The 13,385-nt window shown below is 41.7% G+C and overlaps 2 protein-coding genes across 3 annotated transcripts in view; one reads left to right on the top strand and one right to left on the bottom strand.

Annotated features, from left to right (window-relative positions):
- The window catches only part of LOC119340326, a 6,953-nt gene extending 3,452 nt beyond the window's left edge, over nt 1–3,501 (top strand). For both annotated transcript variants that reach the window (XM_037612236.1, XM_037612230.1), the window contains exons 5-11: nt 34–121; nt 1,014–1,198; nt 1,613–1,745; nt 1,860–1,996; nt 2,114–2,188; nt 2,758–2,871; nt 2,973–3,501. In XM_037612236.1, coding sequence (XP_037468133.1) covers nt 34–121; nt 1,014–1,198; nt 1,613–1,745; nt 1,860–1,996; nt 2,114–2,188; nt 2,758–2,871; nt 2,973–3,014 — 774 coding nt within the window. In that variant the 3' untranslated portion in view covers nt 3,015–3,501. The remainder of the gene's footprint in view (nt 1–33; nt 122–1,013; nt 1,199–1,612; nt 1,746–1,859; nt 1,997–2,113; nt 2,189–2,757; nt 2,872–2,972) is intronic.
- A 761-nt stretch (nt 3,502–4,262) lies between these two features.
- On the bottom strand, nt 4,263–10,789 carry LOC119350459 (NADPH-dependent diflavin oxidoreductase 1-like). Its single transcript, XM_037618286.1, has 12 exons — nt 10,634–10,789; nt 10,466–10,543; nt 10,282–10,386; nt 9,558–9,649; nt 7,197–7,369; nt 7,018–7,106; nt 6,332–6,406; nt 6,126–6,236; nt 5,429–5,539; nt 5,188–5,307; nt 4,879–5,095; nt 4,263–4,810 (listed from the first exon to the last, which is right to left on the bottom strand). The coding sequence occupies exons 1-12, from the start codon at nt 10,787–10,789 to the stop codon at nt 4,263–4,265; spliced, it is 1,875 nt and encodes a 624-aa protein (XP_037474183.1).
- Between the last annotated feature and the right edge of the window lie 2,596 nt (nt 10,790–13,385).

Here is a 13,385-nt window from a genome sequence, read left to right as displayed (position 1 = left end):
AAGGAATTGTTTGCATTGTTATGTTGTGCACAGGTATATCTTGCTATGGAAGCTGGCTATATGGAGAAGGTTGACGAGCTTTGCGAACGATACTCTCTTGAAGGTTATGTCAATTCTTTGGGTAAGCACACCTATGATGCTATTGATCCAACATTACGCTATAGATCTATATTCTGGTTAGTGGTTACTTCTATAGAGCTATAATGTTATTGATCCAACATTAAGCTAACACCTATCTATTCTGTATAGTATTTAACACCTAGCTTCTATTCTAGAATCACCTTTACACTTGAATTATCTGTTTAAAAGACACCCCGTTCATATTTCTTTCGGATTATGTAATACTCAGTTACTCAGTACAATGATTCAATTAAGAGTATATTTCGCAAAAAATGTACACATTGCCGCAAAACTACAGATTTAAGGGTCAATTCAATAATCTTCAAATTGAGGGGCAATTTATAAAAACTATTGATTCTTGGATGATGTAGGTTGAGAAATATGGCATGTCAGTTTATTATTCAATTCATCTTAACTAGTTTATCTTATAAGAGCTGTATAAAAGAACAACAAATATTTAGAATTAGCATTTTCACTTGTACAAAGAAATGAGGTGGCAGCACCACCAGCCCTGAAGATAACGTGAATGCAAGCTGCCAGGTGGATGCAAAGTTAGTATACAAGTTACCGAAAGGAGGGCGATATAGTTTCTGAATTTTGCATCCTAGTTTCGGATAATACTTTTTTATGGATCACGGCATATGAATACCATGTGACTCTGGTCAACTGGTAGTTGAGCCGTTCAATTCAGTTGGTCGAACGTTCCCAGGTATAATTTTTTTAGTGCACTCTGATGGTATCTCATTGTGTAGCATCACCCCCTCACCCTAATTTATGGACCTAAATATGAATGTTGGTTTTAGAAAGAGACAAAGAGTATACTTCATATGCTGGAACTAACTTTATTCCACTAGTTCCATTTCTCTTCTTGATGTGTATTTATTATGACACAGTTCCAGAAGAAGTCATGTGTCAGTCTGACTACTTAGAGCTGAAGAAATTGATTTTAGAAGAGATTGTCTGGGTTGATGAGATCAACGGATTACTTAGTGCAACAACTTATATTGAAGCTTGTAAAATTATCGGTGTGGATTGCGAATGGAAACCTAATTACGAGAAAGGCGGCAGACCTAATAAGGTTAGTGATGCCTTAGTTCAAATTGTTGCCCGCCTCTATGTTTGCTTGGTTTTCTAGTATGACTATGGTCTCCCTAATATAGTGTAAGCTTACGATGCAATTTATCGCGATGTAGTATATGCGGAAATTCAAAACCCTCCCCTAGTGCTCTTCAAAAAGGTATGGTTGAATAAAATGGGCTAATTATTTCACATGAATTTAGTGGTTCATGTATTCACTTCATCATCTGTCATGACAATACATCATAGGCGATCATCTGGGGTTCCTAATCATTTTCTAATGTTAACTTTTTTGGGCCTACTATGTTACTGTTAAGTTTCCGTGATATTTTGAGTTCCCCTGCAAGAAGATTCCCATTCTAATCTGTCTGCATATTTTAGTTCTTCCATTGACATGTTTCACCTGTATGGCCAGGTTGCTATCATCCAAATTGCGTCAGATAAGAAAGCTTTCATCTTTGATCTGATTAAGCTGTATGAAGATGATCCTAAAGCATTGGACTGCTGCTTCAGGCGAATCATGTGTTCATCTAACATATTAAAGCTGGGTACTATGTTAATATGATCAATTACCCCTGTCTACCATATGCCTGTTTTTCTTATAAGAACGTTTCCTTGTTGTGCATGAAAAGAACTAACATTTTTCCCATTGCAAACAATAGGCTATAACCTGCAATGCGATCTGCATCAGCTGTCACAGTCGTATGGAGAATTGTTATGTTTCCAGTCCTATGAAATGCTACTTGATATCCAGAAGCTGTTCAAAGAGACTACTGGTGGTCTCTCTGGATTGTCAAAGGTATTTTATGATCTAAAAAATCTACAACACTCAGCTGGTATCCAGCTGATTTGCTCATCTTTCTACGTAGAAACTATGACAAGCTATGTCCCTTTATATGTTTGAAAATACTATCAGAAAATATTAGGAGCTGGTTTGAACAAGACACGGCGGAATAGCGACTGGGAGCAGCGACCTCTCAGCCAGAATCAGGTCTTTTATTCACCCACTGTTTTTTTTTTGCTCATGTTTCTTTAAAGCAGTCATGTAAAGATCTTAATCCTTATGAACTGCTGCCCCCTTTATCTGTATGATTGATTTCTAATAATTTGGACATTGTCAAGTTTTAGAGTCCTACTTTGTTTTGTCAGTTGCGGCATGTGTTTAGGATGAGCTGGCCCAGATCTCTCGTCTAGATTTGACTAATATCTCTCTTGTAAAATACATTAGTGGGAATAACTACATTTCCTTGCTGCAATTTTTACCCTTTTTACATGGAGATTTTTTTTTAATAATAGGAAAAGCACCGAATACACTCAACTCAAGGGTATAGGTAGTGCAGGTTAAATTTGTACATTTTAACTGTAAGTTAGTGGAATCTGAAGGCTAATAGGACAATTTGTGATATAAGCCACATTTCCTGGAAAAATGAGCAACTCAGCACCTTTTTTCTTGCATATTTTTTATTCGTGATTCAAACTAGGTCAAATGTGCTTTACGTTGTCTATCAAGGGTGTAAAGTGCCACCACTAATACAGAGATCTGCATGCCTCCTTCTACAGAAAGAGTATGCCGCTCTTGATGCCGCGGTCCTTGTTCATATATTCCATCATGTCAGGGGGCAACCTCAGTTTGGTGTAAACGAGGGACGCCAGGTGGAATGGAAGTCTCATATTGTAAGTTCTCACTCCAAACAAACATCATTGGACTAATTTTTATTTTACTGTATATACGCCAATCTTGGACATTATGTAATACAATTAATTCCGTTTAATAGGTTTCCCGAGTAAATCGCGCACGTAGTCCCTTGCGGTTCTAAAACTACCAGGGATGCGCAAGGCAATTATTGGGAACGGAGTTCCTCTTGAATTCTGACAGCTGCAAACAAGCACCTACTGGTCAGCTTCATCTTCTCAGGAACCAACCTGTTGATAGGCTTCTGTAGTTTTCTCGCGCCCTAGCTGGTCTCAGTGGATTGGTGCTGTGACTCAGTTGTAAACCCCCTTGTAAATATTGCATGCTTTTGGGTTTGGCACTCTCCCCTCTGTCGCATTTTGGTTAATGCGATGCAATCGCTGCCACCTGGACCCTTCATCTTGTTGGTGGTGAGTATGAAAATAGTTAAACCATGGTTTAAGAATGTCTTTTTGGGGGTGATGGGTTGGTGATAATCCTTAGATTGAGAAGTTAAGAGGAGAGTTGTGAGATTGGACATGAGAATTGTTATAAGTCTCAGTCCTCTGTTTGACATTGAATAGATCCTCTGTTTGACATTGAATAGGTATTACGTTTGGGATTTTGAGAAATGTTTGTTCACTTGTTTGGTTAGCAGTAATTCACAAGGGATTAGCCAAGAGATGGCAAGTTACGACATGGGTCGATTTTTTTTTTAGGGTCAGATATTTGATGTAGCTCGTAGGTTTCATAAGCAAACTTCTCGCATGGATAATGTTTACAAAGCATTAATGTGGAGCATCAAAGTTTCCCTACATAATGTTTGTCTGAATTTCTCTGGAAATGGTCATGAAGAGCTCCTGCCCGGCGCAATTCCAACGAAGTATTAGGGTACGCTACCGCCAGCTGATCTAGAATTCAAAAAAAAAAAAAACCTCTCAAATGCTACCTCTGTGCCTGGCTTGCAATCCAAAACAAAAAGGCTAACCGCGGAACCGCCCACAACCTTGACACTAGAAACATTCACCACAAGCTTCTGCATAAATCATCCTAAGACCCGCACCCAAGCCTTGCCCCGGCTGCTGACTGCGACGATCTTAACGCCCGGTGGTCGCAAGCTTCTTTGGGCATGGATGAAAATAAGAGGAAATGGTGCATGCCATGCCTACCTAGCGGTTGATCTGAGACTAGCGGAACAGCAGAGCATTCTAAAATGTGGCTGCCAATGCTTTACTAACAACTCTTAATATATGAAAACATTGTCCCCAAAAATATATCACAAAAGGTGTTCAGTATTTAGTTAATAGTGAGTGAAGTACCATTAGACTACTTGCATTGGAGCTCTCCTAAATGGCTCAAATCTCTGGACCGGAAGCCCAGAAAACCCACTCTCTCACGACCAGGTCTCAACGACAAACCTACCAGCCCTCTTGAGATCCTTCAGCCACCCCGAAGCATCCTCCCGCGGAACACCGCCCTCTTGACACAGAACTTCCTCCAACGCCGCCGTAACATCGGCGGGCATTCCGGTTGAAGACCCGGCGACGTATATCGCAGCCTTGGACGACTCGGAGCACAGCATGTCCAGCACTCTCGCCCCCTGCTCCTTTATCTTGTCCTGCACGTACACTTTCCGAGGCTGATCCCGAGAGAAGGCGGCGAAGAAACCGCCGCCCTTTTCGTGGGACAGCACCCCTCCTTGCCCCTGCGCGTGTTTCAGCCAGAAGTCCTTGTACAGGAAATCGCTGTCTTGGTTTCTACAGCCGAAGAAGAACATAACAGGAGCAGTAGTTGGATCCGCCGCGCTCTGTGCGGCCCTTTCCTCCACGAATGCGCGGAACGGCGCGCACCCTGTTCCCGGTCCGATGAGTAGGAGAGGAACCGATGGCCGTGGGCGGGGCAGCGATCCTCGGCGTATCCAACATGGTATAAGTTGATCGCCTGCGTGTTAAGTGCACTGTGAGTTACATTTTCTCGTGTGATTTCTAGCTAAAACGAGCAATGCGTACCTTCATTTGGACTGAGCCCCGCTAGCCATGTGGAGCAGAGACCATGCCGCACCCTCTTCCAAGGAGTAAGCCATGATACTACACTGACCGTCAAGTGTATCTGATTTGGGTGGACCAAGGGGGACGACGAAATGGAAAAGGCTCTTTTCTTCAACGGAGGCGTCAGTTGCACCAGCCATTCAAAAGGCATTTGCACCGAGGGGAAATCCACCAATACCTAAAACCAGTGCCAAATCCACGCAAGTTTAAGTCAGAGGACAACACCTGCAAAAAAGTTGGCGTTAAAACCAGTGGTAAGGCATTACTTACTTCTAGAACAGTCCGGTTCTCCTTTTGATTGTACCGGTAAAGGTCGCCCCTTCCTTCAGGAGTAGTATAATCCTGAAGTTTTGCTTTTTCACGTTCATCTGTTGCAAAATAGCTCATGACCTACCAAACAGCATGGCATATTAGTCATAGTCATCAAGGATATCAGAGGCCAATATAAGATAGTATCAAACAACTAGACAACATGTGTATGCGACGAAGCATTCAGGGTAATTTCTCTTGCCTCAAAGAAATATCGCCGAGGGGAAGCTGATGTGACATCCATTGTCAAAGCAACAAAGGTCTTTAGCTTGATGGGATCTTTAGGAACGTTGTCCCCACCCTTTGTTCGAACCTGGGCAGCAAAAAAAATTGTTCCCTCTTTCGTTAGCAAGAGAACTGCAACAGATTCACTGCTTGAGAAGATATAGCAACAAAGACACAACTAATACAAGAATTCAAGATATATCCCTAGTTTTATGGATAAACTCAAGAACTACACATTTGAGATTGAGAAAGAAAAAGTGTTTATTGTCTAAACCATGATAACTGCTAGCCCTACTCAAGCAGTAGACATACATATAAACACAAACAAGTACTCCCTCCGTCCCAAAATTCTTGTCTTAGATTTGTCCAAATACGGATGTATCAAGTCATATTTTAGTATTAGATACATCCGTATCTAGACTAATCTAAGACAAGAATTTTGGGACAGAGGGAGTAAAACACAGTCATCTTCTTACATCTTTACTTGGCACACACTACTGCTAGCTATGCTACTCTCTAGCTGTAGCTAAGCTACTAAAGCAAGCAATTAGTTATTTTCATTTTGCAATAGAGTGTGCACAAAGCTACTAATGTTGGCCACAAAAGTGGAGCAGAGAAACATATACAGAGAATAAAAAGCTAAATCCACAAGACGACAGAACAGATCCACATACTGTAATGTAACAATCGGGATCCAAGTTACAGCGCTTAATGAAATCATCAACAAGTGATGGATTCTGACTTGGTAAAATTTCTAGAACATCATCAACTTGATAGCTGATGGCCTAAAATGACAAAACGGTACATTCTTTTAGTTTCCTTCATGTGTTCAGAAGATGGGGTTGCAAGCGAATATGATCAAACGGATCAAAGAACATACAGAACGCCGATCTTCCAATTCAAAGTGGCGGACATCTCTGTCAGTGTCTCCCTTAGTCAAACGCTGATTTGTTACCTAAAAAGGTTAGCAATGCCAACAACAACAGAAACTAAGTAAATAAAAACGGATCAACTAAGTTATAAAGCAATGTTCATTTTGTAGCTACAATACAGATGAAGCATGAGCTATAAGGATTCCTCCCATCCATACTAACAACAGTGAGCATGAGTTATGAAGACCTTCTTTTATATTGGAGATATACTTCGAAGGTGTCAGTCATGGGAACTGTCAAGAGCAGAACGGCTCTGAGCCTATGATGATGGAATTGCACTTGTCCTTCCAGCACCCATCTACTATGCAGGAGCTTATGCATAATACTACAGCAAGGTCGTACAAAATAGCCTACTAAACTATCACTTACGGATTAGGAATTCAGTTCAAATCCTTTCAACAACTAATGGATTTGTTGAGTGTAGCATATAAACATTATAAAGTTTCCGAGGAGTAAATAATAAAGTTACCTAATACACAAGATAGGGAAATATCTTATATGTTAATGCAGAACATTCCCTACAGATGAAAATGTATATCCACATATAGAGTTGCTGGATCAGCTAAACATGCCTAAGAATAAAATAGAAACTGACTTGAACTGTTAAGCTCTTAGAGAGGTACACAGAGCATACCATTTGTAACATGTGTTGTGGCTCTCTGCTATTATGGCACTTTAGAGCAGGGGACATTGAGCGTGCTTTCTCAATTAATATCTTGGAGTCTGGAGAAGATGGCATACATAATCTATAAGAGAAATTACACAGAAGTTTACAGATTACTAATAAACATTAGCAAGATTGAGACCTCCCACCTGAAATGTCGGTAGCTTGCGGAGCCGAGTAATAGATGACTTCTACCTTTGCATCCCCCAAAATATTTAATTTACGATGACTGGCGTCAGATACTCTTGGTAGCAGTGATGGATTTGTTCGATTCAGGGATGTCCACAAAGATAACAACCATGGATCTAGTTCTCCTTCGTATCTGATATACGATAAGAAATTATTCCTTAGTAACTTCAGGAAATGCTTCTGAACTGCCCACAAATAAATGCTCTGTATCATCAAGAAGGGAAAACCATTGCTTAAAACGTAAGGGCAACTCTAACCGATCCCCTAAAAATAGTGCAGTATCTGGTGGAGTAAAAGCTTAGTGGGGTATATATACTCCACTAAGTTTTGGCCAGACCTAGCCGATCCCCTATATTTAACGGAGTAAAATCTTGTTTTTCTAAATTTTGCAGTTCTAGTATAAATTGCAACTACATATTAGCACACATATAGAAACTAAACATAAATATGAATGTTCACGCAAATCACCAATATAGTTTACAAACCGAATTCAAAGTTTACAGTCCGAATTATTCAAATTTAAACACGCCAAATTGTTCAAATGTAGCAAAGTAGCATGTCATAGAACAACTAGGACTCGCTAAGATGCTGCCAGTGATGCTCAACTAGATCTTGTTGGAGCTGAGAATGAACTTGACGGTTCTCAATCTTGCGATGCTCCTCGAGGAATGCCAAGATTCTGTTCGTATCATACTCTAACTCAACCGGAGTCTCGTTGGTGTTGTACCGAAAGTTCTCAGGCATATCTCTCTTGTCTTCAATGATCATGTTATGCAATATGATGCAACAAGTCATGACCCACCATACAACCTTGGAGTTCCAGTACTCGGCAGGGCCACGAACAATTGCAAAGTGCTTCTGAAGCACACCGAAGGCTCTCTCAACATTTTTCCTAGCAGCTTCTTGACATTGGGCAAAGTGAATGTTTTTTGTTATCTTTTGGACGTGGAATTGTTTTGACCAAGATGGCCCATGGTGGATAGATGCCATCCGCAAGGTAGTAACCCATCGAGTAGTTGTGCCCGTTGATCGAGTAGTCACAAGTAGGAGCTTCATCTTTAATAAGCCTAGAAAACAGAGGTGATCTCGACAACACATTCAAGTCATTGTGAGAGCCAGGAAAACCAAAGAATGAATGCCATATCCAAAGATCCTTCGATGCAACTGCCTAAATAATGATTGTTGGATCGTTGCAGTGACCTTTGTACTGATCCTTCCACCTGCATACAGTCAAGTGATCCAAGCATCCCTGGCCATCCTCTTGCTTCACTCTCAGTCATCAACCTCTGGGTGTCTTCCTCGGTTGGTGCTCTCAAGTACTCCGAGCCAAAGACAGCGATCACTGCTTTAGGGAATCTTCGAATAGACTCCAAGATTGTGTCTTCACCAATGCGGACATAGTCATCGACTGCATCGGCCGAACACCCATATGCCAAGACTCGAACACCCATGTGGCAAAGTAGTCTCTCATGATCTTCGCATGACCCTCCGCTCTATCACGGTTGACGTGTATGTGGCCAAACTGCGATCCTCTCCTCGGGTGCCGAACATCATCATTGAAAATCATGCCTAAAACAGTGTCAAAGTCATCGTCGTCTTCTTCCTCTTCGGATGCTGACGAGTCTTCCAAAGCCATCTCCCTCAACCTCTTCATCTACAATTCAAACGGCTTGATTCAATCCAAATGGCTCGGTTCACAAAGAAACGATCAAAAAACTCACCTAGCCAATTCGTCGAACACTTGCGGTGCGGTGATGGTGCACCGGCGGGCCGGTGTCGTTCTGACCAAACAGGCCGGCGGCGACGAGAGGGAATGACCTAGAGCGGTGTGCAATCAACATGAGATGCGGCGGCCGGCAGAAAAAGAAGAAGAAAAGAAGCAACCCGACGAATCAATAACAATGGCGACGGCGGCGGCGGTTCACCTAATTCCGGTGACGGGGACGGGGGCGAAAGGGCTGGACGTTGGGCAGAAAGGCAACGGAGGGAAAGGGAGGCAACGAGGCAGCGGCAGGGCCGGCGGGGGGTCACACCGGCGAAAGTGCAGGTGCGGGGAGTGACGCGAGGGAGCGGCTCGGCTATTACTCAGCCGCCAATCGGCGGAGTAAATTTAGGGAGAGGAGTAAAATTTTACTCACTTACGGCGGATAAGGGATCGGCTACGTGCCGGTTAGAGGAGTAAAACAGAAAATTTACTCCTCTAACCGGTTATAAGGGATCGGTTAGAGTTGCCCTAACCAAAAAACCATATGGCATATGACTTCTCCAGAGATCACACATGAATATCAAATACAAAATAATAGTAGATACTAAAATCATACCCCAAAGAATGTTGATCATCTCCCAAGCCTCTCTCTGTGATTCGTTTGGCACCAAGATCAAAAAGCCTTTGATCGAGCTTGATTGCAGGAAACTGCAGAGCAAACACAATTGTGAAGAGGAAAACAGAAACAAGAAGAAAACCATAATAGTCATGATTTCTGATAACAGAGGACAATCTACTAGCCAAGACTTGCTTGAAAAACAGTGAGAAACAAACATGGTATTATAGCCATGATAGCAATAAGAAATCCGCATGGCTAATCATGCAGCAAAATGCAGGTTTGGAACATACAAAAAAAGTTTACTTCTTCATTACGTGTAAAACTGGCAGTTCCAAAATGAACTTGTTATCTTGATGATATTTCTAGCTAAGCATTTGAATATATCATAACTCTAGTAAGGTTTGCTACATTTTCTCAATCTGCTATGGTAACTCTTTTTTTTTGTAATGATACAGTTACGTGGCACAATGAAGTTGTCCCTCCCAAAATCATCCTTTGCAACCACCAGAAAAACAGATGATAGAATGTTGCTATAATCATATACTTCTTTTCCAACCCTGTGCACCATCACATGTTGCTAGAACTTTGGAATGTTAAATCCGCAATTAATTCCCAAGAAATTAATGAACTACAGATCATTTCAACAAATCAACACAAACCATTGTATTAAAAGCAGCACATAGCACAATAGCAGGCTGTAGAATCTAGTATGAAGACCCACATTGTACTCCCTATAGCTTTTGTCGCCGAGCCCAAACACGGCATAATGCAATCCTTTCAGCCATCGCGCACCCAGATGATTTCTGAGAAGGTATTTCCAAAAATTCTGCCCAAACAAAAAATCGCAATTAGAAAATCAACAGTCCGAAAACTACCAAGCAAAAGAGGCATTTCAATCTCCCCACCTTCATGGAATCTGGGGGATCTCCCTGCCCCATGGTAGACACAATGAAGATCATAAACCTTTCGTCAGGCAAACAACTCTGCACAAATAAGTGAGCGGCGAGTGATGTTCATATGACATCAGATGGGAGGGTTTTGGGATGGTTTTTTGTTTAGGATTCCCAACTTACGGGATTAAAGCTATCCGTGGAGAGAACCTCGACAGCTGGGCAGCCCCCATGCTCAGCCTCTCGGCCTACACGTTCAGCAGCGTCTATGGCGTTGCCGGTTTGCGATGCGTAGAGTATGACGAGACGGCCCGGCAGCGGTGATGATGAGGGCGCCATGGGGAGGTGGGACTGTGGGAGGGAGAAATGGTGTCTGGCCTACAAGTTCAATGTTCGGTCCATTAGACCCAGACATAAATCCTCTTTTGACACGGATGATAGATGCAAGTTCATTATATCTTTTTTCCCGTCCAGTTTATTACAACGACATGAACAAGGACAGGCCACTCCAAATTTATCAGAATTGAAAACAAGTTCAAAAGTTGCTGATAAAAAAAAATCAACTTGTATTGAATGCACCTATGGGTATATACAAGCAAATGCAAACCAAGTTGGCCAGAGACGAATTGGGCACCAAATCTTAACATAACTTATCTACTAGTGTACATCTCTATAAGGAGCCAAGAAATCTAACAGAAAGAAACTAAACCATGCCAATTTAGGGCAACCAAAAAAGTGACGGAGCCAGAATTGGAGCAAGACCCATACCAAAATCTAAGTGCCTGTAACTATTTGAAAAAGTACCTCGTGCGAAAGTATAAAAAAAGATACGGCTCATTTGCATGCTAATATTATTTAAGAATTTGAACTCGGTGCTTAATAATACAATGAACTACATAAACCATGGCAAAAACACCACATAAAATACGGGGATACAGAAGATTGTCATTTTTACTTGTTTTGGTACCTGGAGTCAATAGCTGGTTGGATGAGCTGTGATATACTAGATAATTAAAAAAATCGCCTTGTCCTTCTGTTGCATGAATTGATGAGAAAATGCATCAATATTTTACTCCTTCCGTTTCATAATGTAGTGCATATAAATTTTAAAAAAAAGTCAAACTTTGACCAAGTTATTAGAGATAACTATTTATATCTACAATACCAAATACATAAAGTATAAAAGTTCATCTTATAATGAATCTAATGATATAAGTTTGGCATTCTAGTGTTTTTTTCCATAAATTTGGTCAATGTTTGTGATGCTTGACTTTTTAAAACATCTATGCTCACTACATTTTTTTTTTGCGGGATATGTACACTACATTATGGAACAAAGGGAGTAGGTTTTAAGCTACACTGCTACAAGAACAGGAAATTAAGGAATATCAGTGAGACTTAAGGTTTTAGGACGTCCATCACCTGATAGCAGCCGCGCTTTTGCTCAAAAACCTGACAGAAGCCGCCTTGGCGAGACGGCGGGGAACGCAACGAAGTGCTCGACGCCACGACTAACAGGCGGCCGCAGTGGCGCAGGGGGGCAACGCGGGGGCCGGCGTCTGGCGCAGAGCCGGCTGGGGCCCGGGCAGCGGCACAGCCACGGCGGCGACACGCGACAGCCTGGCGGAGTAGCGGACGCGAGGACGGCGGGCAGACGACCGATCGCCCCCGCATGGGCCGAAGCTCTTATTGGGCCCAGCTAGGCAGGCTGAGAGTCGCAGGCAAAGAGGTATGTGGGCCGACACTGGGCCAAATCTAGCATCTAAGGATTCAGATTCTCAAAAAAAAAATTGTGTCACTTCCTAAAATATCTAGGGTCACAGTAATTTTGAAGGAATTCCATAGCCTAGGAGTTCTGTATAGCTCCCTAAAATATTTAGAGAAAAGGCTGGCTTTCATGTTCAGAAGTTGTCTTTGTCGCATACATCCATCGCTTTCGTCTTTCACGGCTTACTCGAGTGATCTAATTAATAGATAAGCCCCACTCAAAGCAATTGAATCCCGAGCTCTTTCTTCTAGTCCCTTCCATCTTCCATAGTTGTCTGACATCCTAGTTGTTTTTAGTTGACGTCTTTGTGACTAAATGATGCGTCAATTTTGCATCACTATTCTCCGTGTAAATTAGTCATTGTTAATGATATTTACACATTATCACATCGTCCTAATAAATTTTTACTCTTATTTCATGTTTCACTGGGAGAGGCAATTTGCCGGAAAGCTACAGAAAAAGCATCATAACAAAAAGGGGGCAACTACGCGTCTGCCGGGTGATGTTTAGAAAACATCAATCACCTTAGTAGTCGTAGGATCGTGAGCTAGCCAACCATCTGATCTTCCTTCAGTGAGCGTGCATCAACCTTTGCAACAAAGCTTGTGTTGCGCTCCTACTGAACGATTTTTTCTTCCTGAAATAAGGCTTGTGTTTCATAAACAAGATCTCTGATATAGAAAAAAAAACTTTGCTCTTGCCCCGTTGCAACAAACGTAGCGTTGTGCGCTCGTTCCCTTGGCAACAAGAGGCCTGTTGCACAAACAAAAAAATCACCCTCACAACAATGTCATCAAATGTCTGACGGGCATTTTAACTTTTTCAGTATAGATTATGTTGTAGAGATCTTCTGCAACAAAGAACATGTTGCAGAAACGTCTGTAGATTTTTTTGCAACAGAGTTTGTTATAATATTTTTTGCAACAAAGATCGTGTTGCGGAAACATCTATAGAATTTTATTTACAACAGAGTTTGTTATAGAGATATTTTCTGCAACAAAGATCATAGGTGATGTTGCGGAAATATTTGCAACACGGATACTATTGTAAAAATATTTGTAACCAAAGTTGTGTTGCGGAAAACATTTGTAACATATGTCATGTGCTGAAATATTTTTGGGCTTCGTTTCTTTGCAACATAGGTGATGCTGCGGAAAGACTTTTGCA

Source organism: Triticum dicoccoides, chromosome 1B (genome assembly GCF_002162155.2).
Source record: "Triticum dicoccoides isolate Atlit2015 ecotype Zavitan chromosome 1B, WEW_v2.0, whole genome shotgun sequence".
NCBI classification, from domain to species: domain Eukaryota; kingdom Viridiplantae; phylum Streptophyta; class Magnoliopsida; order Poales; family Poaceae; genus Triticum; species Triticum dicoccoides.
This window is presented reverse-complemented; position numbering and strand designations above follow the sequence as displayed.

Bases quoted from the DNA above. Each gene is read 5' to 3' on its own strand.
- LOC119350459 (XM_037618286.1), bottom strand. From the start codon at position 10,789: ATGGCGCCCTCATCATCACCGCTGCCGGGCCGTCTCGTCATACTCTAC. The intron at 7,107-7,196 runs GTGGGAGGTCTC...CATCTTCTCCAG, and splicing joins GCAAGCTACCGACATTTCAG to ACTCCAAGATATTAATTGAG. The intron at 6,407-7,017 runs GTATGCTCTGTG...TAACCTTTTTAG, and splicing joins CACAACACATGTTACAAATG to GTAACAAATCAGCGTTTGAC.